The sequence below is a fragment of the Geotrypetes seraphini genome, chromosome 11 (assembly GCF_902459505.1).
Source record: "Geotrypetes seraphini chromosome 11, aGeoSer1.1, whole genome shotgun sequence".
Taxonomy (NCBI): Eukaryota; Metazoa; Chordata; class Amphibia; order Gymnophiona; family Dermophiidae; genus Geotrypetes; species Geotrypetes seraphini.
The window spans coordinates 110,527,359-110,552,712 of NC_047094.1; the positions used below are offsets into that span (position 1 = coordinate 110,527,359).

A 25,354-nucleotide genomic window follows, 5' to 3' on the forward strand; every position below is an offset into this window, starting at 1 on the left:
GCAATGGCAGTGGCTTGGGGAACGGCAGGGAGAAAGAAAGAAAGGGGGCAGGCAGGGAAACAGAAGGAAAGAAGAGAAACAGAAAAAAAGAAAGAAAAGTCAGGGAGAGAGGAAGAAAAAGTTGGGGGAGGGAATGAGGTGTGGAGGAGAGAAAGCATACAGGCTGATAGAAGGGAAGAAAGATTGGATGCACAGTCAGAAGAAGAAAGTGCAACCAGAAATCACCAGACAAGGTAGGAAAAATGATTTTATTTTAAATTTAGCAAAGTGGAGGCAGTATTACCACAGTTTTCAAAGGAATTTGCCCAAATAACTTAATAGTTAACTGGGTAAATTCCCAGAGATGAAAACTTCCCTTCACTTACTATGCACAGTTCTGAATTTATATCTGCTGTCTATATTTTACAATATGGTCACCTTTTACTAAACCGCAATAGTGGTTTTTAGCGCAGGGAGCCTATGAGCGTCAAGAGCAGCGCTGGGCATTCAGCGCAGCTCCCTGCGCTAAAAACTGCTATTGTGGTTTAATAAAAAGGATGGAGGGTATATTTGTCTATTTTTGTATGCTATAAAAACCAAATACAGAGAGAGACTGAGAGCTGTTGACGAAGAGCTACGTGTGTGTCTTTCTTCGATTCCAGCCAGAATATCAGCTTGTGTTCAGCCAAACAGGCCCAGGTTTCGCACTGAATAAAGTATTTTATAATTTTTCACTATTCTGTTTACTTAATATTTCATAATAAAGTAATTATAAAATACTTTCTTTGTGTTTATTTGAGTCCTATTCAAGAGAATTACTTTATATATAGTCAATATAGGCACAGAGTTAAATTTTTTAACATTTTCTAATGGTGGTGTGCCTCGTGATTTTTTTCATGAAACAAGTGTGCCTTTGCCCAAAAAAGGTTGAAAAACACTGATCTAATATACCTAGGGCAGGGGTAGGCAATTCCGGTCTTCGAGAGCTGGAACCAGGTCAGGTTTTCAGGATATCCACAATAAATATGCATGAGATAGATTTGCATCTCAAGGAGGCAGTGCATGCAAATCCACCTCATACATATTCATTGTGGATATCCTGAAAACCTGATCTGGCTCCGGCTCTCGAGGACAGGAATTGCCTACCCCTGACCTAGGGCAATGGGGGGATTAAATGACTTGCCCAAGGTCACAAGGAGCAGCATGGGTTTGAACTCACAACCTAAGGGTGCTGAGGCTGTAGCTTTAACCACTGCACCACTGTAGTAAAATTGAGCCAAGTACAGGACAATCAAGCCATTGTGACATCACTGATGAGGTTGGCTCTTAGGCATTGGTGGAATGAGGCATTATGATGTCACAATACCAGCTCTTTGTATTTATTCAGTTTTCTATACTGTTCTCCCAGGGGATCTCAGAACGGTTTACATTTATCCAGGTACTCAAGCATTTTTCCTTGCCTGTCCTGGTGGGCTCACAATCTATCTGGTGAACCTGGGACAACGGGGGATTAAGTGGGTGCGGGATGTTGTCTGACTTTTAAGTTCATGGTTGAATGGGGTTTTTTTTGAGAACTTGAACTCAAGCATTATAGAGGAGGTTTTGGCACCAAAGAGGTTCTGCTTTAGATAGTCTGTTTGCTTGAAAGATTGATTGCAACAGGTTATTTTCTGTGGCTTTTCCTCCTCTTCACGCTGAAGCTCGAGATTAAGAACTTGAGAGAGAACAATCATTCAAAAAGATACAAAGAGAATTCATTCATAATTATCTGTTATCAAAGGCTGGGAATAATTTTTCAGTTTACGAGTTCCCCTTATCTAGACACTGCAAATTTCTTTGTCACCACACCCCCCCCACACACTTTTACTAAACCGCGATAGCAGTTATTAGCGCAGGGAGCCGCGCAGAATACTCTGCGCTATGAGCGTCGTGAGCAGCGCAGAGCATTTAGCGTGGCTCCCTGCGCTGATAACCGCTATCGCGGTTTAGTAAAAGGGAGAGGAGGGGGTAAGTGACTTGCCCAGGGCCACAAGGAACAGCCTGGGATTTGGGCCAATAACATCAAGCTGAGGCAGCAGCTCTAACCACTTGGTGCCAAACCATGACAGAACACTTTCCACCTTTTATCTCAGTTTCTTGTTTTTAGTTCAATAAATTTTATTAGATTTTCGCAATATATGAAAGGACATTGGTTAATAACAATAAACCTAATAAAAATAACATCACAGATATATTTCATGTTTATCTTATATTAATTACACAATCATGCTCATCTTGCTGAAAATCTAACATGTAATTACTAAGAAGAGTGATAATGTAAAGCGATCTAAGGTTTAGAGCAGTGGTCTCAAACTTGCGGCCCGGGGGCCACAGGCGACCCACCAGGTACTATTTTGAGGCCCTCGGTATGTTTATCATTATCACAAAAGTAAAATAAAAGTTTCTTGATCATATGTCTCTTTACCTATAAATTACAATATTATTATTATTAAGGCGTAGCCAAAAGGAAAGATTTATAAACTATAAAGAGTCATTTCTTTAATAATAAATAATAATAATAATTTTATTCTTATATACCGCCATGCCCATCGAGTTCTAGGCGGTTCACAACAATTACATTAGGATCCGCATTGACATGCCGATTTACAAACAATGAATTGGGTTTACAAACAATGTATTGGATTTACAAACAGTGTATTGGATTTACAACATCTTCAGCCGAACATGGCTGAAGGAGCGGAAGTGGGAAGTAGAGAGGGAGGGAAGGGGTCAATAGAGGGGGAGGGGCCGGGCCGAATGGGCCGATTTATTGGATTTACAACCACTTTAGCCGAACTTGGCTGATGAAGAAGGAGGAGGGTAAGTGAGCTGGAAGACAGCTCACTTAAGACATTAACTATTTTTTTCTGAGGCTCTGCAAGTATCTACAAATCCAAAATGTGGCCCTGCAGAGGGTTTGAGTTGGAAACCACTGGCTTAACTGTATCCACGACATCCTGTTTGTCTTTGGGAAGCAGAGCTGAGATTGTGATGTCACAATGCCTCATTCCACCAATAAGAGCCAGCCTCATCAGTGATGTCACAATGGCTCGATTGTCCTGTTCTCCCCTCTGCCCTCCAACCCAGCCATCGGATTAACCGTTCCCCTTAACTCAGTGGTCTCAAACTCTTTAATAAGACATTAACTATTTTTTTCTGAGGCCCTCCAAGTACCTCCAAATCCAAAATGTGGCTCTGCAGAGGGTTTGAGTTTCAGACCACTGGTTTAGAGTCACAATAAGCTTGAAGTTGTGACCAGATAATGTATGAACATAGGGGTCCTTTTACTAAGGCTAAATCAGTTAGCACACCCTAAATTGGTTAGTAAAAGAACTCCATAAAGTTCTATGTTTTTCAGCTATAACTTTTTTCACATTTAGCAGTTAAACAAAGCATGTTCTACCGGGTAATATATTCAACTTTCGACAGTCTTTCCAGCAGTGTGAAGTGTTATTAATTGACAAATGAATGAAAGTGCGAAAAATTTAGCTTTGTGAACATTAAGGTGGGATTTTTTTTTTCTGTGTAACTACCCAAAATTCTAAGGAAAGGACATATAACCACATATAAGATTCTCAATTTATGTCCTATTGGAAACACAACAGGGGAAACCCACCGAGACACTACAAGGAATACCCACGGCACTCATACACAAACACACTCACTCTAAAAAAAGAAAAAGTGGAGGAAAAAGCCTGAGTTCAGCTTCATATGGCAAAAAACGCCACTTAAAGACCACAAAAAGTAAGGTCACAATCTGTATCAATTAATTCAGCAGTGAGAAAAAAAACACAATAGTAGCCCTCACAGGAACCACCTTAAAAAACATTAGCATGCCAAATCCTCCCACTCCAATCAGACCAATCCAGAGTTAGCATTAACCAAAAAAAAAAACCCACTGCTGACTCTGGATTGGTCTGATTGGAGTGGGGAGGAGTCTGGACTTCTTTTTGAAGACATTTGCTGAAGGAGTGTTCCACGCCTGAGCTTCTATGTGTTTGGATGTGTGCGGTTCCAATACTTGGTGAGCCTCAACGGTTGCTGGTGAAGTAGGCTGAAATCTTTCCCCTGACGCAGCTCAGCGAAACGGAGATTTCCCCGACGGGCAGGAGTGGCTGCGGGGTCGAGCAGGCTTGATGCCATCCGTCTGCAGCTAAGTGACTTTGTTCTTCCTGCTTACCATTGACAGTGTTTGAGACTTTAATACGTGCTGTATGCTGTGCTCACACTTTGGGATGTTTTGAAATTTGGCGTGCTGATGTTTTTTAAGGTGGTTCCTGTGAGGGCTATTATTGTGTTTTTTTTCTCACTGCTGAATTAATTGATACTCATTGTGACCTCACTTTTTGTGGTCTTTAAGTGGTGTTTTTTTTGCCATATGAAGCTGAACTCAGGCTTTTTCTCCACTTTTTCTTTTTTTAGAGCGAGTGTGTTTGTGTTTGAGTGCAGTGGGTATTCCTTGTAGTGTCTCGGTGGGTTTCCCCTGTTGTGTTTCCAATAGGACATAAATTGAGAATCTTGGGGATTTTTTTTCCCCCTGAGCCGTAAATGCAAGAATTTTAAAGTTGAGTTGATCATTTTCAGGGAAAGAAAACTGGCTTTTCTTGTGAAAAACACAGCAACCCCTCCCCCTTTTACAAAGCCGCGGTGTCGGCTGCTGTGCGGCAAACGTTCGGCCGCCCATTATGAGTGTTGGAGCGATTACCAGGACTTTGTAAAAGGAGCCCAGGAATGTCTGTCTGCAGTTCCCAAGAGAAACATACCATGACTGTTACACTGAAATCCATCGAAGACTAAAGTATGCACTTATTACGACGAGTCACGTCTATTTTCCAACAAACATATCAGTTATTGAATTGTATCTTTGTATATATATGTATATATTTTATTTAGCATTTATATACCGCTTAAAGTAAGGGAATTTCTAAGTACTGTACCTTTCTTACTTATAATTTTAATGTATATTTTCTGTAAACCGCTTAGAACCTAACGGATGTAGTGGTATATAAGAAATAAATTACATTACATTAAAGCCTCACGTGGTTTACATTCAGGTACTGGGGCATTTCCCCTCTCTGTACTGGTTGTCTCACACTCTACCTAATGTACCTGGGGCAACGGGGGACTAAGTGATTTGCTCAGGGTCACAATGAGCAGTATGGGATTTGAACCCACAACCTCAGTATGCTGAGGCTGCAGCTCTAACCACTGTGCCACTGACTACCACCCTCCCACAGCTTCCTCCCCCAAAGATAATATTCCAGCCATTCACAACTCTTCTGAACAGGAGATCTTGTCTCGTACCACCTCCTGGATCTACAAAGTTTGCATCCCATTCCACCAGTGGCATGCAGCAAGGGCCCCCAGGGGACTCACCCCACTCCCTAAAGGCTTTGAGGGCAGCGCTCTGAATTTGATTGGCCGAGCAGGCAACAGGCAGATGCTGCTCAGCCAGTCAAATCCAGATCAGTACTGTCAGGGCCTTCAGGGGGTTTGGAGAATCCCCAGCCCCAGAGCCCTGCCCCTTTCTTTGGTTTACACTTTGCTTAATGCAGTTTGACTGGCTAAGCATATATATAAGTATATATGTTTATTAGGAATTCTGTTCAAAGTCTTGAAAGCTTTTCAGGGATGGCCTGGGCTGTACTGAACCGCTCTACTTAAGGTTTAATTGAATGCCTGGTTTATATAACTTAGAAGCATCTTATGTCAATAAGATGCATGGAAATTGTTATTCATGTCTACAGTGTTATTACTAACTATTTTAGCGCATATATATAAGTTATATAAACCAGGCATTCAATTAAACCATAAGTAGAGCGGTTCAGTACAGCCCAGGCCATCCCTGAAAAGCTTTCAAGAGTTTCAACAGCATCCCTAATAAACAGGCCTTAATTTGTACAATAAAGAAATGGAACTGTGGCGCCCGGGAGGGGGTACGACAGGCCAGGAGCGGGAGCAATGGTGGATGAAAGGCTGGATTAGGGCGAACTGTTTCTGCTCCAGACTCATTCCCTCCCTTCCTCTTCCCTGCAAGCTGCCTAGAAGGAGGGACTGGAGCAGAACGCCAACCTTCCCTGCTCCCCTTGCTCTGGAGTCTGAAAAAAAAGTAATGGAATGTATTTATTTATCCCTCCCCTTTACAAAACTGCGCAAGAGGTTTTTAGCGCCGGCCTGTGCTCTGCATGATCTGCGCTGCTCCGACGGTCATATAGTTCCTATGAGCATCGGAGCAGTGCAGAGCATTCAGCGCGCTGGCCAGCACTAAAAACCTCTTGCGCAGTTTTGCAAAAAGGGAGGGGGGTAGTTATTCATTTTCTATGCCATTCTCCCAAAGGAGTTCGGAACGGTTTACATGGATTTTATTCAAGTACTCAAGCATTTTTCCCTGTCTGTCCTGGTGGGCTCATGATCTATCGGTGTTCCAGGCAGTTCCCACAAAAAAATTAAGCTCTGCTATTAGCTCTGGTCTGGTTTCCTAGCCTACCTGCACTGTTCTGCTAAGATCTAACTGTTGAAGCTTTTCACAAGAAACCATGATGCCCAATTAAGCTTTCGGCACAAATTTCTTTTCACTGTTCAACAGAGGACAATTACAGATTGGCATAATAGGTTTGCAGTGGCTACATACAGGGGTGTAATCCAGGAAGCCCTAATGGGCCTTTACCTAGGAGGAACGACTTTTCAAGTGACCTGTGAATGTGTATATTTATAAAAATAATGCAGCTCTCGCTCTTGACCTCACTTCCTATGATGTCAGTTCTTAAAATGTGTCACAATATCTTAATTCCTATGTCTATTAAAGCCAAATCTTCAGATGTGCCCCCTGAATGGCTTTTTTCTTGTACCACTGGAACTGGTAAGCACTCTGCATTCATCGGTTGTTCTAATATAGGGGTCCTTTTACTAAGGCGCGCTAACTGATTTAGCACGCGCTGACCGATTTAGCGTGTGCCGCGCTACCATGACCAATGTGGCAAATGCCAGTGGTGTTCTTCAACCATTAGAGTTGAAAGTTCCGGGTAGAGAGATGAGTCTACACTCTAGAACGGTTACGGATTGTAATTCATGGGATGTCATTTATGCGATCGTTTGCCCCTGTGATTTAGTTTACATTGGACGGACAAATCGGAAGATAAGGGTTAGACTAACTGAACACAAATCACGCATTGCCAATAATGTCACTCAAGCTCCTTTAGTAGTGCACTGGCAGAGGTACAATCGTACTGTAGAGGAGATGAGATGGCGTGTCATTAGTAGGGTAACTGGGAGGGATGGTGGGAAAGATCAAAGAAGGTTGAACGAGAGGGAGCAAAGACTCATTTTTACACTTGACACTGTGGAACCTCAGGGACTGAACAGCGAGATTGAATGGGCTACTTTGATTGGTGGTTGATCGAGCCAATGGGCTATGCAGGGGGGAGGTAGTATTAATCACAAGGTTTACATTTAAACGCTAGGGGAGGATGCCACCGCCATCTTTCCCATATACCTTACTTGGAGTCGGATGATGGCAGCGACCTCGGTGAGTGTGGGGTGAATGAAAAAGGGAAAACCAGGTTTGAGTTTGAACGGGGGAGGCAGCGGTTGAAGAAGGTTTGATTTCAGCTTCCTTTCCTTTGTTATTATATAGGGAGACCCTTGAGACAGCACTTGTTGTGCGAAACATGTCGGGTCAGACTCCCAGGTTTGGCTGTGATTAAGTTAAGTACAAACGCACTTTATATCAATATTTATACTATTTATCTAATTTATAATTATGAAATATGACTAAGTGGAAAATTATCACAACTGTACTCAAGATGGACAGCCAATTATGAGGCACCATGTAATTCTTCCCGCGATTATGAGATAACATAGTGGTGGAGAGGTGGGGCTGAGGCGTCCTTTTGAAGTTTACATGAGTGGGGTAGAATCATATCCTATTATATTACAATCCAGTTCCCTAGAGATATATATGGACTTGTAAAGACAGGGCTGGATAATATATAAACAGATAGGTGTTTGCCATTGACTGTTATACGCTAAATTCTGAGGCACCCGTAGAATATAATATAGTAACATAGTAGATGACGGCAGATAAACACCCGAATGGTCCATCCAGTCTGCCCAACCTGATTCAATCTAAAAAAAAATTTTTTTCTTCTTAGCAATTTCTGGGCAAGAATCCAAAGCTCTGCCCAGTACTGTCCTTATATTCCAACTACTAAAGTCTCCGACAAAGTTCACTCCAGCCCATCCTCCACCAAATGGCCATATACAGACACAGGCCATGCAAGACTGCCCAGTACTTGCCTTAGTTCTTCACTATTTACTATTATTTTCTGATTCTAGATCCTCTGTGTTCATCCCACGCTTCTTTGAACTCAGTCACCGTTTTCCTCTCCACCACCTCTCTCGGGAGCGCATTCCAGGCATCCACTACCCTCTCCATAAAATAGAATTTCCTAACATTGCCCCTGAATCTTCCACCCCTCAACCTCAAATTATGTCCTCTGGTTTTACCATTTTCCTTTCTCTGGAAAAGATTTTGTTCTACATTAATACCCTTCTAGTATTTGAATGTCTGAATCATATCTCCTCTGTCTCTCCTTTCCTCTAGGGCAGGGGTCTGCAACCTTTAAGACATAAAGAGCCACTTGGACCCGTTTTCGAAAAGAAAAAAAAACTTGGAGCCGCAAAACCATTATAAAACAAATCTAACACTGCATATATTGTTTCTTATCTTAATGCTATATACAGGATCACTAAATTGAAAATAAAATCATTTTTCCTACCTTTGCTATTTGGTGATTTCATGAGTCTCTGGTTGCACTTTCTTCTTCTGACTGTGCATCCAATCTTTCTTCCTTTCTTTCAGCCTCCTGTATGTTTTCTCTCCTCCAGACCTCATTCTCTCCCCCAACTTTTTCTTTCTGTCTCCGTGCCGTCCCCCAAGCCACTCGGTTTGCTGCCACCGCAATCGGGGAACAGCCCCCAAGCCACCGCCGTCCCAAGCTTTCCCTGCAGAAGTGTTGCGCTGACCAGCATTCCGCTCCCTGATGTCAATTCTGACGTAGGAGAGGAAGTTCCGGGCCAACAAGGCATTTCTCCTCATTCCATCCAGCCTGAGCCCCATCTCTCCTTGATCCAGCATTTCCCTTCTGTGTCTGTCAGAATTACCATTCCACCTATTTTCCAGCATCACCCTTCTTTGTGTCCATCTCACCTATATCCCTATCTCACCACTTTTTCAGAATCTTCATTTGTCTCTGTCCTTATCTTTACGCCATGTTCACCATTTGCCCTTTCAATGTCTTTATCTCCCCCCACACACTTTTTCAGCATTACTTCTATGTCTCTATTTCACCTCCTCTTCATGTCCCCTCTGTATCTCTATCCTTATTCAGTAGGTCCTGCTTACCCTTTCTCTTCTTTGTGTCACTATCTCCATTTTCAGCTTTCCCCCCTTTTCCTTTGTTACTGCACCCTGTAGCTAGAATCTTTCCACCCTCCCTCCACTCCGGCCCAGCCCAGTATGAAATATTTCCTTTTGTTTCCCTCCCCTCTCTCTTTCTCTCTCTCTTCTCCTCCCTCACCCACGAGTCCTGCATCTGGCCCTCTCCCTTCTACCTGCACCTGGCAACACCCCCCTGCTCCGCGGCTCTCTTCAGCAACTCGTCAGCAGCAGTGATCAAGACAAGCTGCCGACATCGAGGCCTTCCCTCTACGAGTCCCGCCTTTGTGGAAAAAGGAAGTTGAAACAAGCGGGACTCGCAGAGGGTAGGCCCCGACGTCAGAAGCTTGTGTCGATCGCTGCTGCTGAGTTGCCGAAGAGAGCCGCGGAGCAGGGGATGTGGCCGGAAGCAGGTAGAAGGGAGAGGGAGATAGGAAGGCTGTAGATCTCCGGAGCATGACACCGACCCCGGCCAGGATGATTTCTTTTTCAGGCGTACATCTTACAAGTCCGGCGTCGCGGCGGGAAATAGCCATGCTGAGCAGTGAGCTCAGCACTACACAGATGAAAGCCTTGCTTGCTGATTGGTCCGGCGGCACGGCGGGGCGGGGCCGCCGGACCAATCAGCAAGCAAGGCTTTCATCTGTGTATGTGCTGAGCTCACTGCTCAGCATGGCTATTTCCCGCCGCGACGCCGGACTTGTAAGCTGCATGCCTGCGTGACACACTACCGGAGCCGCAGCAAAGGTGGAAAAGAGCCGCATGCGGCTCTGGAGCCGCGGGTTGCCGACCCCCGCTCTAGGGCTTCCAATCTCTCCTCATACGTCTTCTGGCACAAGCCTCCTATCATTTTCGTCGCCCTCCTCTGGACCGCTTCAAGTCTTCTTACGTCCTTCGCCAGATACGGTCTCCAAAAGTGAACACAATACTCCAAGTAGGGCCTCACTAACGACCTGTACAGGGGCATCAACACCTTCTTTATTCTACTGGTTACGCCTCATAGCATAATGGATGCCTTAGCATTTAGCGTGCACACTAAATCGGTTAGCACATGCTAAATCAGTTAGCACGCCTTAGTAAAATGACCCCTTAGTGAAACCTTATTAATTAAATTAAAATGTATAAAAATCTACCCAGTGTTTTCCAAGCAGCATGTGGAGGAATGGACCGGAGAGGCACAAATAGGGGACATCCTTGAAATAGCTGGTTTTGGCGAAGCACGTTGGACGAAAAGATCCCCGGCCGACATTATTAATTGACAGATAAGTGAATTTAGAAGTATGAAATGCATGAAAAATATTGAGTAGATTTGTATAAGGTTTAATTTAATTCATAAGGGTTCTCTAACTTATAAAAGCCGATCTATGAGGAGTGCGTGACAGTTCCAATGGTACAAGACAAAAGCCATTAAGGGGGCACATCTGAAGATTTGGCTTTAATAGTACAAATAGAGAAATTCAGATACAGTTCAGGAAATCAGGCCCATAGATTGTAAGCATCGCAGTTCGGACAGGCAAATTTCATTGTTCCAAAGTACCTGAATATTTTATAATGCTTTTCTAGTGGCAGGGCGATCTGCAGGTGGCTTTCTGTCACTCTGTCTTCTTAGCACTGAGCAAGGCCAACGCTGACTCACGCACTTCATTTTCCTGGAATCACCGTTCTGCTTCGCTCCTCTCTAGAGGACAAACACTGCCACATAAAGGAGTTCTGTCTTTCCTTCAAGTATGCTTCTGCTTATGCATCGACCTGGCACCAGATTCTGATTCTGTTCACGGCTCCTACTGGCGTTATTAGGCTCAGCCCTTCCCTTCCTGTGTGGATGCCCAGAAAGCCTGTGTTCTTTTTACAGGGTAGAGTTTAATGCTTGTATTGGCATGGGTGTAAATACCTCTGTTTGGGACAACAGAATAATTATAGAACTGCGTTGTACAGTTGCTCTTGAAAGCTCACAAATAGCTTCATCTGTGCTCCAAGAAAAAGGATCAGAAGAAGCTCTTTGAGGAGGGTTTTTTGATGCATGCTACACACTGCCATCTGGTGGTAACAAACCTTATTGCACTTCAAGGTATTCTGTTATTTTTTATTTACGGCCTCTTTTACAAATCCACGCTAACGGTCCCGAAGCCCATAGAGAATTAAAGGGCTTCGGGGCTGTTTCCATGCGACAGCCACTAGCTCGGCTTTGTAAAAGAGGCCGTTAGTATTATAGGTATGGCTAGTGGTCTCAAACTCAAACCCTTTGCAAGGCCACATTTTGTTTTTTTAGGTACTTGGAGAGCCTCAGAAAAAATAGTTAATGTCTTATTAAAGAGTTTGAGACCATTGAGTTAAGGGGAACGGTTAATCCGCTGGCTCGGTTGGAGGGCAGAGGGGAGAACAGGACAATCAAGCCATTGTGACATCACTGATGAGGTTGGCTCTTATTGGTGGAATGAAGCATTATGACATCACAATCTCAGCTCTGCTTCCCAAAGACAAACAGGATGTCATGGTTACAGTTAAGCCAGTGGTCTCAAACTCAAACCCTCTGCAGGGCCACATTTTGGATTTGGAGGTACTTGGAGGGCCTCAGAAAATATAATTAATGTCTTATTAAAGAAATGACAATTTTGAGGAGCACCTACGCCTGACAAAGTCTGGCGTAAGTGCTTGTGCCCAAGTGACGGCAATTAGGCATTTGAATGCAGGTATTGTATAGCCTCGCGCCAATTTCTGGAAACACCCCTGACCCACCCATCCCATGGCCAACCTTCTTTTCAATTGTGCGCTATAAAATTTAGGCGCGCATGTTATAGAATAATGGATAGGGCAGATCTTCATCCTAATTACTGCCAATTAAGTGCTTGGTAACCAGTAATTGGTTGTTTGCCCTTAATTCACTAATTAGTTTACACACAGTTCTGGGATCCAGTAAATTTGAGCATTCAAATGTGGGTGGCCTATAGAGGATCTGGAGAGAGGGGGGGAGGAGAGTAAGTTCCTTGGAAAAATCTACTAGGGAAAGAGGAGGAAAAACTTCCTAAAACAAGAATTAGCCCTACTGAACTTTGAGAAAGTTTTGTAGTATTTTCCCAAATATTATCCAGCCCTGAGCACCAGAAAATGTTACTTGACAAGCATCGGTTATACCAAGAAATGGAGAGTTGCTAGTTCTGGCTCGATGGGCAGGGACAGTCCTCAGGTTCCTGACAACTTTAATTAGGGATAATTCACCATGACTGCAGGCAGTACTTAATCCAGAGGCTAAATCACTCGCTGGATGGCTTCTATTTGACCTTGTAGTGGATTATACGCTCATCTCAAGGGGAATGGTTGACTTAACTGTGACCCGTACAGGAAAACTAATTAAATCATTAGTCCTTAACAGAGAAATAAGAAATTATCTATTTCAAGTCAATGCAACAAATCAATAATAACCAAGACACTGGAAAAGTGCATCATGAATCCATCGCGTTTTCTGCTTTCACATACAGGGAACTCCCCAACCTCATCATTTGAATAAAGCTGGTTTAAACTTTAGACAGAGGATCTGGAGACAATCGTACTCACCGTTTTATTAGAATATTCAGTGTCAGTCACTAGCCGCATTGGGCTCAATTCTAGTAACAGCACTGAAAAATTAGCATCAATGAGAAAACACACTAAGAGCTCTTCTATAAATGGCCCTCAAAGTTAGGCTGGGATCCATGTCTAACTTTAGACGTGAGGATTTACATCTACTAAACCCCGGTGAAAATCCTAAAGCCTAAATTAGGCGCAGATCCCCAGTATTCTGTAACAGTGTACATAAATTGCAGGAATGCCCCTGATCTGCCCATGACCCTCCCATAGGCACGCCTCTTTTCTGGAACCACACATAAAATTTGCATGCGGATCCCGGTGCCTAAAATTATGTGGGTAAATTTTAATGCCAATTAAAATTTTAATGCCAAATAAAATCACCTAGCCTTAGGCCTTCTTCCTGGTGCATCCTGAGATGCACCAGGAAGAAGGCCTAAGATTCTGATTGGCCCAGGTGCCTAAAGCCCTTCCTATGGGAGGTGCATTAGGTGTCTGAGCCAATCAGAGCCTTAGGCCCTCCCTGCTGCATCCATGATGCACCAGGAAGGGGAAGGCCCGTCATTTTGGAAGAGGTAGGAGGGTCTGGGCATTCCTCTACTTCAAAAGGTATGGGTGGTCTTCTTCAAAAGCTGTGTAGGTGTCAGGGAGTGTCAGGTAGGGTGTCAGGGTGGGCTGTTGGTGTGTCAGGGAGTGTCGGGAGTTCGGGTTGGGTTGTCAGGGGATCGAGGGGGCCCAGCAGCAGGCAAGAGTGGGCATCCCTCCTGCCAATTTCAGGGTGGTGCATCAGGGGATCAAAGGTGTTAGGCAAGAGGGAGTGGGCATCCTTCCTGCCGATTTCAGGGGTGGGGTGTCAGGGGATCAAGGGTGTTAGGCAGGTGGGAGTTGGTATCCCTCCTGCTGATTTCAAGGGTGGGTGTCGGGGGTCCTCTGCTGCAGCCAGCTCAGCTGATCACAGCAGGCATTTTTCTCCCAATCAGCTGAGCCAGCAGGACTCTCCAAAGCTGCCAACTCAGCTGATTGGGGATTCCCGTGCTGCAATCAGCTCAGCTGGCCATGTCTACTTTTCCGATGAAATGTAGGCCAACATTTCACAGGCCTACATTTCAGGCATCTGTCGCGTCTCTAGGCACCTCCTACCCTTAGTACGCCATGGATGATGAATTTAGTCTAGACCTTTCTCAACCCAGTCCTTGCGACATACCCAACCAGTCGTGTTTTCAGGATACACAGAATGAATATGTACAAGATAAGTTTGCATAGAATGGAGGCAATGCAAATGTGCCTCATGCATATTCATTGTGGATATCTTGAAAACCAGACTGGCTGGGTGTATCCTGAGGAATGGATTGAGAACCTCTAGTCTAGACCCTATTCCCCAACCCAGTCCTGGGGGCACACCTAACCAGTCCTGGCAGTGCTGTAATGAGGGAGGTTGGTATCCGGGGCGGTGGCATCTGGCATCGCCACGCCTTATGCCCCCCCAGCTCTTCCCCACCGCTTGAGCGCCCACCTCGCGTACCTCTTGAAAAGTTCACTGACTCGAGCAGCCCCTAGCACCTGCTGCTCGCGCTGGCCTCAGCTCCCTTCTGATGTCACATCCTGATCCTGTAACCAGGAAGTGATGTCAGAAGGGAGCCGAGGCCAGCACAAGCAGCGAGTGAAAGGTGCTACTCATGCCAGTGAACATTTAAAGAGGTACATGGGAGCAGAGAGGAGAAGAGGCATTGGTGTCCCCAACGAAGAGGGCACCCCCTCCCCCCCTACATACACCACTCCTGATTTTCTGATTCCCCCATACTGAATAAGCCTGATTCTCATAGACTATATGCAGTTCTCCCTCATGCATATTCCTTTACAGGACCCCCTGCCTCCCCCATCCCCAAAGCGCTGCTGGGAGACACTGGTCTAAAGAAATTCATGGCATCCTGTAATAGTGCTCATATTGGTTTAAAGAAATGGATGCTAATTGCTTTCATGAATAATAATGGCAGGAAAGCTATATGAGCAGTCATGCTATTATATATTATTTTGTTGTATTTTGTGATTTCGTGCTCTTTTGCCACTCTGCTGATTGAACTTTTAGCCAGAAAAAAAAGACATATAACAGCAAAATAACATGAGCTATTAAACACAGCATCCCACTGTGCCATTAAAGCAGTTTTCAGTACCAGATTCAGTTTCCTTATAATAGTTTTTGCTGGATTATTGCTTTTTCCCCACATTTATATATACATTTCAGCTCAAATCTCTTTAAGTTGTCCTCTTATTCAGTGAAACTGCTTCAATTTTACTTAGCTTCCTTAGAGGAACATTTCCTTAGCACATTGTCCAGGCAAAATGTCATCCTGATGCCATCTGAAAAACACTGTGGCGTATCTAAGGTATTTGACACTGTTCATATTTTAACACTCCCTCATATAAAAAGAAATCGTAGGAGCACCCCCTAGGAGCTGAACCCAGGGTGGACTGCTCCCCCTCTCCTTGATACACCACTACCTGAGGAAGGGGATTTTGGTCTCCAAAAGTTACTAAATATGTATTAAAATTAGTCCAATAATTTTCATTATTTCCATTTTCTATTTATAAATATTTATCAATACAGCTACAATACTATTTTATTCCAAAGCAACAAAAAAATATTTTTCTACCTTTTGTCATCTCTGGTTTCTTCTTTCCTCATCTTCTCTTCATTCTCTGTTCCATCCAGGGTCTGCCCTCTTTCTCTATCCTGTCCATTTCTCTTTCTATCTCCACTCACTCTCCCAATCTCTGGCCTCTCTTCTCCTTTCCTTCCCTCCATCCCACACCAACTCACCCCATGCTCTGGCATCTCCTTTCCTTCCTTCCTGGCATCTCAGTCTCCTTTCCTTCCCTAATGCTCTGGTATCTCTCTCCTCTCCTTCCCTTCCATCTCTCCCTCCCCCTCCATGCTCTGGCATCTCTTCTTCTTCCTTTTCCTCCCTTCCTAATGGTCTGGCATCTGTTTCCTTCCCATCCTTCCCCCCATGCCTTGGCATCTCTCTCCTCTCCTTCACAGTCATCTATCCTCCCCCTCCATGCTCTGGTATCTCCTCTCTTTCCTTTCATTCCCTCCTTTCTCCCTGGTCTGGCATCTTTGTCTCCTTCCCTCCCCTCCATGGCCTGTCATCGCCTTTCCTTCCTTCCTTTCCCTTCCTACTTTCCTTCCCCATGGTCTGGCATCTCTCTTTTGTCTCCTTTTCTTTTCCTGGTCTTCCTTCTCCCTACCTCCCTCTGCCCAATCAGGTGCAGCATCTCTCACCCCTTCCCCTCCCTCTCTCCTTCCCTTTGTCGTTCTGCAGTCAGCAGCACAATATTCATAATTCGCTGCTTCTCTGCCGGGTTCTGCCTTCACGGAAACAGGAAGTAGGCGAGACCCAGCAGAGAGGAGGACCCAACATCAGCAAAAGCAGTGAATTGTGAACACTGTGTTACTGTCTGGAAGAAGTTCTTGATATCAACGCCAACCCTTAGAGGAGTCATTGGAGCACCCTCTTATGAGCTGCACCCAGGGCAGACTGACCCCCCCCCCCCACCTCCCCCTAGGTATGCCACTGGAAAAACATATTAGTACTGTTAAGTTATTCTATTAAGTAATGCTTCCATACGGCAATCAGTATTGCTTTGCTTTAATTTCAGCAGTTCTTTGCTGCCCCCTCCCCTCCCTCCCCCCCAAAAAAGCAGCTGCAGTTCTAAGTAAATGTCTAGTTTCACAAATGGATAATCTGGCCCTGCGTGCAGTTTTCTGCAGTCAGCATCATACCTTTCAACCAGATTGGTGGTACTTTGTTATGGCTGATTTGTCTTTAGTTAAACTGGAGACCTGACATTACAGTACTGTATTCAGTCACAGTGAATTTATTTGAAATGGTAAAAAAATCAGATCATTGGATTATAACACTAACAGATTTTCTTTCTCATCCTCTTCCATCATGAAAAAAAAAATTGGGAGAGAGACGGAATATTCAGTGTTTGATTTTAGACTGTTTGGTACAATTTATTATCTGTTGCCATTTTCATATCAATGAAGAGATTTTTTTTTTTTTTTTTTTTAATAATTCTTTTCTTTGCATATTTGCTTCTTATTATTTTGGTAACTGCTTTGTTTTTATGTGTGTAAGATAGCCAATGCTTTTGCAATGAACTAACACGGCTGTCTTTTCTTTTACAGATCTTGGCAATTATTTCCATCCTGTTTATTGTATTATCTACAATTGCCTTGTCATTAAACACGCTTCCAGATCTACAAGGAACAGATGAATATGGACTACCGACAGACAATCCTCAGCTTGCTCACGTGGAAGCAGTATGCATTGCATGGTTTACAATGGAATACCTCTTGCGATTCTTATCATCACCTAACAAATGGAAGTTTTTCAAAGGCCCTCTCAATGTCATTGACTTGCTAGCCATCTTACCCTATTATGTCACGATTTTTCTCACCGAATCAAACAAAAGTATCCATCAGTTTCAAAATGTAAGGAGGGTAGTTCAGATATTTCGCATAATGCGAATACTCCGAATTCTAAAGCTGGCCAGACATTCCACAGGCTTGCAATCCTTGGGATTTACCTTGAGAAGAAGCTATAATGAACTTGGGTTGCTTATTTTGTTTTTGGCTATGGGCATTATGATCTTTTCAAGCTTAGTGTTTTTTGCAGAAAAAGATGAGGAGGACACAAAATTCAAGAGTATTCCAGCATCCTTCTGGTGGGCAACCATCACAATGACCACAGTAGGATATGGAGACATCTATCCAAAAACTCTTTTAGGTAAAATAGTTGGAGGTCTATGTTGCATAGCAGGGGTGTTGGTGATTGCTCTGCCAATTCCTATTATAGTAAATAACTTTTCCGAGTTCTATAAAGAGCAAAAGAGGCAAGAGAAAGCCATCAAGCGAAGAGAAGCTCTTGAAAGAGCAAAAAGGAATGGAAGCATTGTATCCATGAATATGAAAGATGCATTTGCCCATGATGTCGAACTGATGGACGTTGTTAATGAAAAGAACGAAGAAAACACAGGGCTAAAAGAGAAGAAACATCATAATAATCTATCGCCCAGCAAATGGAAATGGACAAAAAGAACTGTGTCTGAGACTAGCTCCAATAAGTCTTTTGATGCTAAGGAACAGGAATCACCAGAAAAGGCTCGGTCGTCTTCCAGCCCACAACACCTCAATGTCCAGCAGCTGGAAGATATGTACAACAAAATGGCAAAGACTCAGTCTCAGCCAGTCCTTAACACTAAAGACTCAGGTCAGGCTGGGAAACCTACAGAGGAACTAGAAATGGAAACAATTCCTGGTCCAAGGGTTCCCTTACTAGCCACTCGAATTGATGGGATCATCGACATTAGAAGCATGTCAAGTATAGACAGTTTTATAAGCTGCGCGACTGACTTTCCTGAGTCTGGGAGGTTCTCTCATAGTCCACTTGCCATGCTTCCATGCAAAGCGAGTGCAAGTTCAACAAGGGAGATGCCCCGAGAACATAAAGCTATGAAAAACAGGCAGCTATCTACTGATATCAGTGAGGATTTATTCACAGAGATTAACCCAAATTCTGAAGACAGTCCTCATGCAGTGTTATTCATAGAAAGTCCTAAACGCTCGATGAAGATCAGCAATCCTTTGAAACTAAGGTCTCTGAAAGTCAATTTTATGGAAGGTGATACCAGCACATTACCGCCAGCCTCAAATGTACTGGGGGCATTTTCAGATTCTCTGAGGAACAGAGACAGTCTAGCTACAATGGACAGTTCTTTACACTCCGACCAATCATTGCAGAGCCCGGAATCTTCTGTGTATACTACTGCCAGTGCAAGAATGCCTTCTCAGTCGCCAGATAAACACACAGCATTACCTTTTACTTTTCATGATGCTAGCATACATAAATTCATAGATGCTGACAGTGATGACGAAGGTCAGTTGCTTGACGGTGTGGATTCCAGTCTTTCCAAAGAGCCACTTGGAAATATAAGTCCAAAGTACAATATTTTAAACAGGGGTTATCAAAAGCAAAAGGATTCTGTTTACAGAACACAGAGAAACCATCTGGAGAGTGCTGCATCACCAATGTTAGTAGGCCAAAATTGCATTTACTCCATGGAAGGTCTGATCGGAAAAGGCCAAGGAAATCGAGAAACTGTCAAGGTGGAAAACCACATTCCCCCAGAGATCCATGCACTGCCGGGTGGAAGTGGACATTCCAACACACATGCTCCAAGCATTTGATACATGCTCTACAGAGCTTCTTAAACGTTGAAAAGAATGTCTCTATCCACAAAGAGCTATGCATGGCATCAACTTTCACGGAAAGAAACTACATGTTTCTAAAGCCTAAGGGAGTGCACAGAAGGGGAATAGTAAATTGTTATTCTCTGGAACAACTGTAAAGACAGTTCCCAAATCATACTAGAAAATTAGCCGAGACTCATCATCTTAGAAATCTTATCTATTCCTCTTTAATGACCTTCTTTAAAGCCATTTGACCAAATATTCTCCCCATTTATTATGGACCTCAAGTTTTGCATATTTCAACATTTAAATGCTTTTACTTTCATACTGAAAATAAAAGCAAGTAGACCAGAACACTAGGACCAATGAGCTTGGCTTGTTCTGATTAGAAAGTTGTCATTTGCTGCCCAAATGTAGCTCTTAATACCCTTATTCAGTCTTCTTCTTCCTGAATAACAGGATAGCTCTGTGCTCTGATTTCATTTAAGAAAAACAAAAAAAATCACATTATAAACCAGAATGTAGTGTGCTATCATATTGGATTCCCTTGCATATGTTTTAATATTTCAAGGTACTGTAAAACCACAAGAGGTTTGAATTCTTGAAGTGTCATCAGGGTGAGTTGCACCACTTGTATCAAGTTTAAAGTGACCCGGGAATTTGTACAGCTACTCATATAGGAATTATAGAAACTTCCCATTGGTCGGCCCCATTCCCTGTGGGTTTTACCACTGGAAGAAAATGGGGAATGGGGGGGGGGGAAATGTATTGAATGTGTGGGGGGGGGGAGTACAAAATGCACTGGAAATGGTTAATGTATTCAAAATGCTGTATTCTAGAATGAAATATGTAATGAGTTTTACATTTAGTTGTAAAAGAAAAATTTAGATTGCACTTTTAAAAATGTACATGGAAACACATTTTCAAACAAAAAACAGTATCCATCATGTTTTTTAATCATTATTTCATCATTTTTTAGTCCAGCAGTTTCCACCTCATTCTAGGGGATTTCAGATGGTGCTGGCCTCTCCCAAGGGTTTGGCAATGTGAACCTTCATTCGCAGCACGGGTGTCAAAGTCCCTCCTCGAGGGCCGCAATCCAGTCGGGTTTTCAGGATTTCCCCAATGAATATGCATAAGATCTATTTGCATGCACTGATTTCAGTGTATGCTATCATTGGAGAAATTCTGAAAACCCGACTGCATTGCGGCCCTCGAGGACCAACTTTGACACCTGTGATTCACAGGAAGGAACTGCAGATAACTGTGAATGAAGAAACCCAGAAACCCCCCAATTTACCTTCTTTCCTGATCCCAACCATCACCGCAACAATCACTGGCTAGGGAACACAGATCCTAGCTTTGAGTTTAGAACAGGGGTGGGCAACTCCGGTCCTCGAGGGTCGGAATCCAGTCGACTTTTCAGGATTTCCCCAATGAATATGCATTGAAAACAGTGCATGCAAATAGATCTCATGCATATTCATTGGGGAAATCCTGAAAACCCGTCTGGATTCCGGCCCTCGAGGACCGGAGTTGCCCACCCCTGCACTAGATGCTTCTTTCTTGACTAAAGTTGACTAAAATAATTAGACGCTAGATCAGGGTTGGGGAACTCCGGTCCTCAAGGGCCGGAATCCAGTCGGCTTTTCAGGATTTCCCCAATAAATATGCATGAGATCTATTTGCATGCATATTCATTGGGGAAATCCTGAAAACCTGACTGGATTCTGGCCCTCGAGGACCAGAGTTGCCCACCCCTGGTGTAGAACCTGGTATATGTACACCTGAATTTGGCTAATAGATGTCACTGCTCAGTAACGAGTGGAACATTCATCCAGTGGTTATGGGTAGTGATTCAACAGCATCCCCAGCCTTGGACGGCCTGCGGAGCAAATGCTGAACCCAGGCAGAACAATTCACTGCTATTGAATCAGGTCAAACCAGGTGGGGGGGGGGAGGGAATTGATTTTTGCTTGTTTCTTTTTTTTTTTTTTTTTTACTGAACTTATCATGCAGGTATGTCATCTGCTATTGCAGGATTTGATGTTTTTTAATATTTTTAAAAAAAAAATATTTTTGCATAGAAAATGTTATAAGACTATAAAACTAGCACTTTAAAATAAGCACTGTTTTAAGTTGTGCCTCTTATTTAATGAAACCATATTTGTTTTTTGTAATAAAACACTAACAATAACAGGTAATATATTTTGGGATCCTTTTGCTAAGGTGTGCTAACAGATTTAGCGTGCTCTAATGATTAGCGCATGCTAAATGCCCTGCAGCTCATAGGAATATAGTGGACTTATAGGGCTCCTTTTATCAAGCCGCGCTAGCGGGGTTAACGCGCACGACGTGTCATCACGCGTTGACCCCCGCGCTGGCCTAAAAACTATCGCCTGCTCAAGGGAGGCGGTAGCGGCTAGCGATTTAGTGCGTGGTATTACGTGCGTTAAACCACTAGCGCAGCTTGATAAAAGGAGCCCTTAATGTATACTAATCTTTAGTGCATGCTAAATCCATTAGCACAGCATAATCAAAGAACCCTTTTCTTTTCAAGAGATGTACCACTGCGTGGCATTCATGGATGCTCTGGGGTCAATTTTCAAAATATTTAGGTGCTTATATTAAGATAGGCGTCTAAGTTACCCTCTTTTACAAAACCGAAGGGCCGCGGCAGGAATAGCTCTGATGCTCATAGGAATTCTTTTTTTTTTTTTTTCCATTTATTTATTTATTCAATTTCACATTATTCACAAACATAAATCATGTTCCATGTAATACAGAGAAAGAAACAATTCAAAACAAAATTTTTACATAAGCAATATAAATTTGACCCCTGCCTTAGACCACTATATGGGGAAGCGGTAATCAGAATATAATAATAATAATAATTTATTTTCTTATATACCGCCAAAGCCATGGTAGTTCGAGGCGGTTTACAACAAGAATATAATGGAGATGAACAAAGGTATCAACAGAAAAAAGGCCTAATGCGCTATCGGCTGTAATATTCTAATTTAAAAACCCATTCCTTAATCAATCCTTAATGATCTTTTTAACTTTTAGAAACTCCTCAAGTGGTCTGGAGAATAAAAAATACTGTATATTTTATTCCCAAATACTAACCAGGCATTTACAGGGGTATGCTAAAAGAAATGTAGCCCCCAGTTTAAGAGTCTTTTGATGTAAGGAAAGAAAATCTTTTCTTCTCTCTTGCGTAACTTTCGAAACATCTGGGTACATCCAAAGTCTTTGATCTCCAAATAGTTTTTGAGAGTTTTTGAAATATAATTAGAATCATATTTAAATCTTGCTCAAAAACGAAAGATACTGCAGTATCTGCAGACAAGGTTTGTTCCAAAAGAGCAGAAACATTTCCAAAATCTATCTGTCTTCTCCATTATCTCCCCCCCCCCCCTTTTTGAGGAATCTTTATTTGGTAGGTAGTAGATTTTATTTAATGGAGGAATATTGTCAGGGGGAATTGCTCATAGGAATTCTAGGAGTGTCGGCCGGTGCTATAAACCATGCTATGGTTTTGTAAAAAAAATGGGGGGGGGTTTAATTTCTTGAAGACTGGATAGAACTGAGTATCTAAGGCCCCCTTTAATCAAGTCAAGGTAAAATGCTATAACGCAGACCAATGAGTAAATGCTCTGACGCTCATAGGAATTGAATGAGCGCCAGAGCATTTACCTCGCCAGCCCATTCTAAAATGCTCTACCGCTGCTTGACAAGAGGGGCCCTAAATTGAAGAGCTTATTTTGTATAGAGATGGAGTTATGGTGGGGAGGGGGAGTTTGGTGATTAGCACTGATTTTCAGCGCTAGCTTAGGTGCCTAGAAGGAGGGTTTTTTTCTGAAGAAAAAAAAATCCGCCTAATTTAGGCACTGAACATTCTTTGAAAATTGACCCCTATGAGTATTAGTACAGGCTTGTTGCAGTTGGTTATATGAAATCATAAACTGTGAGCTAACTTCATCCTGGTACAATTTCTAGAGGCCGCAATCCCCACCAGCTCAGATTGTCCCAAGATGGCATTCTAAAGCGCTTCGGCTCCTGGTTCAGGATGTCCCCTCTGCGGTTTCAAAAGCTGATCTACAATAATAGTTCGGTCAGTTGTATCGTCCGGTGAAAGGAATTAAGAACACACAGAGGAAATGTAGAGGGTCTAACAATATGTGGTTTGGTATGCCATGTGTGGTTTGGTAGGCCACTGTAGATCGTTCTTGTTTTATGGCAGTCATGTTTTTCTTATCATGCAAAGTGCTGCATAATTTAGTGCAAGCGAAGCTCCGCGTAACCACATCGGGAAAACACGGGTGATTCTTTGAAGCCGATACTTTAGATTCATATATTGTTTATGTAGGGCTAACATTTGTCACCTGTCCAAAAAACAGGCCCAGGTGATGTTCATGTCAGGATTAATTTTATAAGTGCTTATGAGTATGTTGAATAATGACGTCTATGCTCTGATAGGCTCTTGTGAAATTTGCCTTGTGTGAGCAGACACAAAATTAGATGCAGAGGTGTTACAGCACTTTCTTTTATGTGTGATTCAAGCCTAGGTATTCGTAGGGGCCGGATAGGCACCTCTGTGCATGTTTATAAAATAAACGCATATATGCCTGTTCTTATAACCACATATATGTGCCTTGGAGCAGGCGTATATTTGCACATCTACTTTTCCTGGGGTCAATGTATAAATGCACAGAAGTGCAGATGTTAAAATAGAGACCTCATATACACCTGTGTGCACAGAGTACAAAATGCAAGCAGATGATCAACAGACCATAGAGGCTGAATTCTATAAATGGTGCCGAAATCTGGTTGCTGTAAAGGGGCGTGGCCTCTACAGAACAGTGCCAAGCACCGATTTCTATGCCCAGCTCTGGATGTCAGACTTACGCTTGCTGAAACTCGGTGTAATTGCCGGCTCCTGAGTTGAGTGCGGAGCCCCCCCTCCACCCTATTCCGTAACTCTGCGCTGATTTTCTCAGAATGCCCCCCCCCCCCGCCTCGCCTCTTCCCTTCCCATGGCCATCCCACCTTTTGGGTTGTGCACTATGGGATTTAGGCAGCCAAGGTTACGGCAGATGCAAGCGCAAATCCGAATTGCTGCCAATTATTTTATTTATAGTATTTAAAATATTTATCATCTGTCTAAAACCTAGGCGGCTTACAAAAAAAAAAAAAAAAAAATTCATAGTCACTTGAACAAAACGAACATCAAACAAATACCACACCAATGATTAACCTCAATTAATTGATATCAGTTGGCTCATTACCCAATTTATTTCTACGCCCATCTGTGATCTATGTCCAAATTTCAGTGCCATATATAGAATCAGGGGGATATGGCAGTAATTTCATAAAACTTCCAATTTCTATGTATGCTAGTTGGATCCACTTATGTGGCTGGTAAGGGGGGAACTAATCAAAAGGCGTTACCAGGTTAGCGCGTTCTAATGATTAGCACGCACTGAACTCTAAGGTGCGCTATGTGTTTTAGCGCACGCTAACCGCTAATGCGTCCGCAGACTAACATGCACTAAAACACAGCGCACCTTTGTAAAATGAGCCCTAAATATGCCCATCATATTCCTATGGGCATCTTTAGAGTTTAACATGCACCGATCGTTAGCATAACACCGTAAGCATGCCCCAGCAGAGCAGCATTCTTTGATGAATTTCCCCCTAGATGTTTTAAAAAGCTGAAGTTTTATGAAGAGAAAAAGCACTTATTCTGTGGCTTATACATAACTCTCCGTATATACTTACACCTGGATCTGCTTGTAACTGTCTCCTCCTCCCCCCTCCCCGGGACACCTTCTTTCAGGATTGCTACCTGCGCGTACTTTGTATCTGAAGCTCTCTTTTGTAAATGGCTCTCTCCACCTGTAAATCTCAATTTGACATAGAGAAGGACCTTTATAAAATGATCCTCTAAAGAACCAGCAAGCAAATTAATGAAAATAGCATTTTTAAAAAAAAACATAGTCAAAAAATACAATCGCCATCAACACCCCTGCTCACAAATGGGTCACATAAACTTGAGCACGGGTTAATGCGTGCATTCA

The 25,354-nt window shown here is 43.1% G+C and overlaps 1 protein-coding gene across 2 annotated transcripts in view; it reads left to right on the top strand.

Moving 5' to 3' along the window:
• KCNB1 (potassium voltage-gated channel subfamily B member 1) overlaps window positions 1-19,893 on the top strand; it is a 204,806-nt gene extending 184,913 nt beyond the window's left edge. For both annotated transcript variants that reach the window (XM_033962685.1, XM_033962686.1), the window contains exon 3: window positions 17,208-19,893. In XM_033962685.1, coding sequence (XP_033818576.1) covers window positions 17,208-19,268 — 2,061 coding nt within the window. In that variant the 3' untranslated portion in view covers window positions 19,269-19,893. The remainder of the gene's footprint in view (window positions 1-17,207) is intronic.
• The last annotated feature ends 5,461 nt before the right edge of the window (window positions 19,894-25,354 follow it).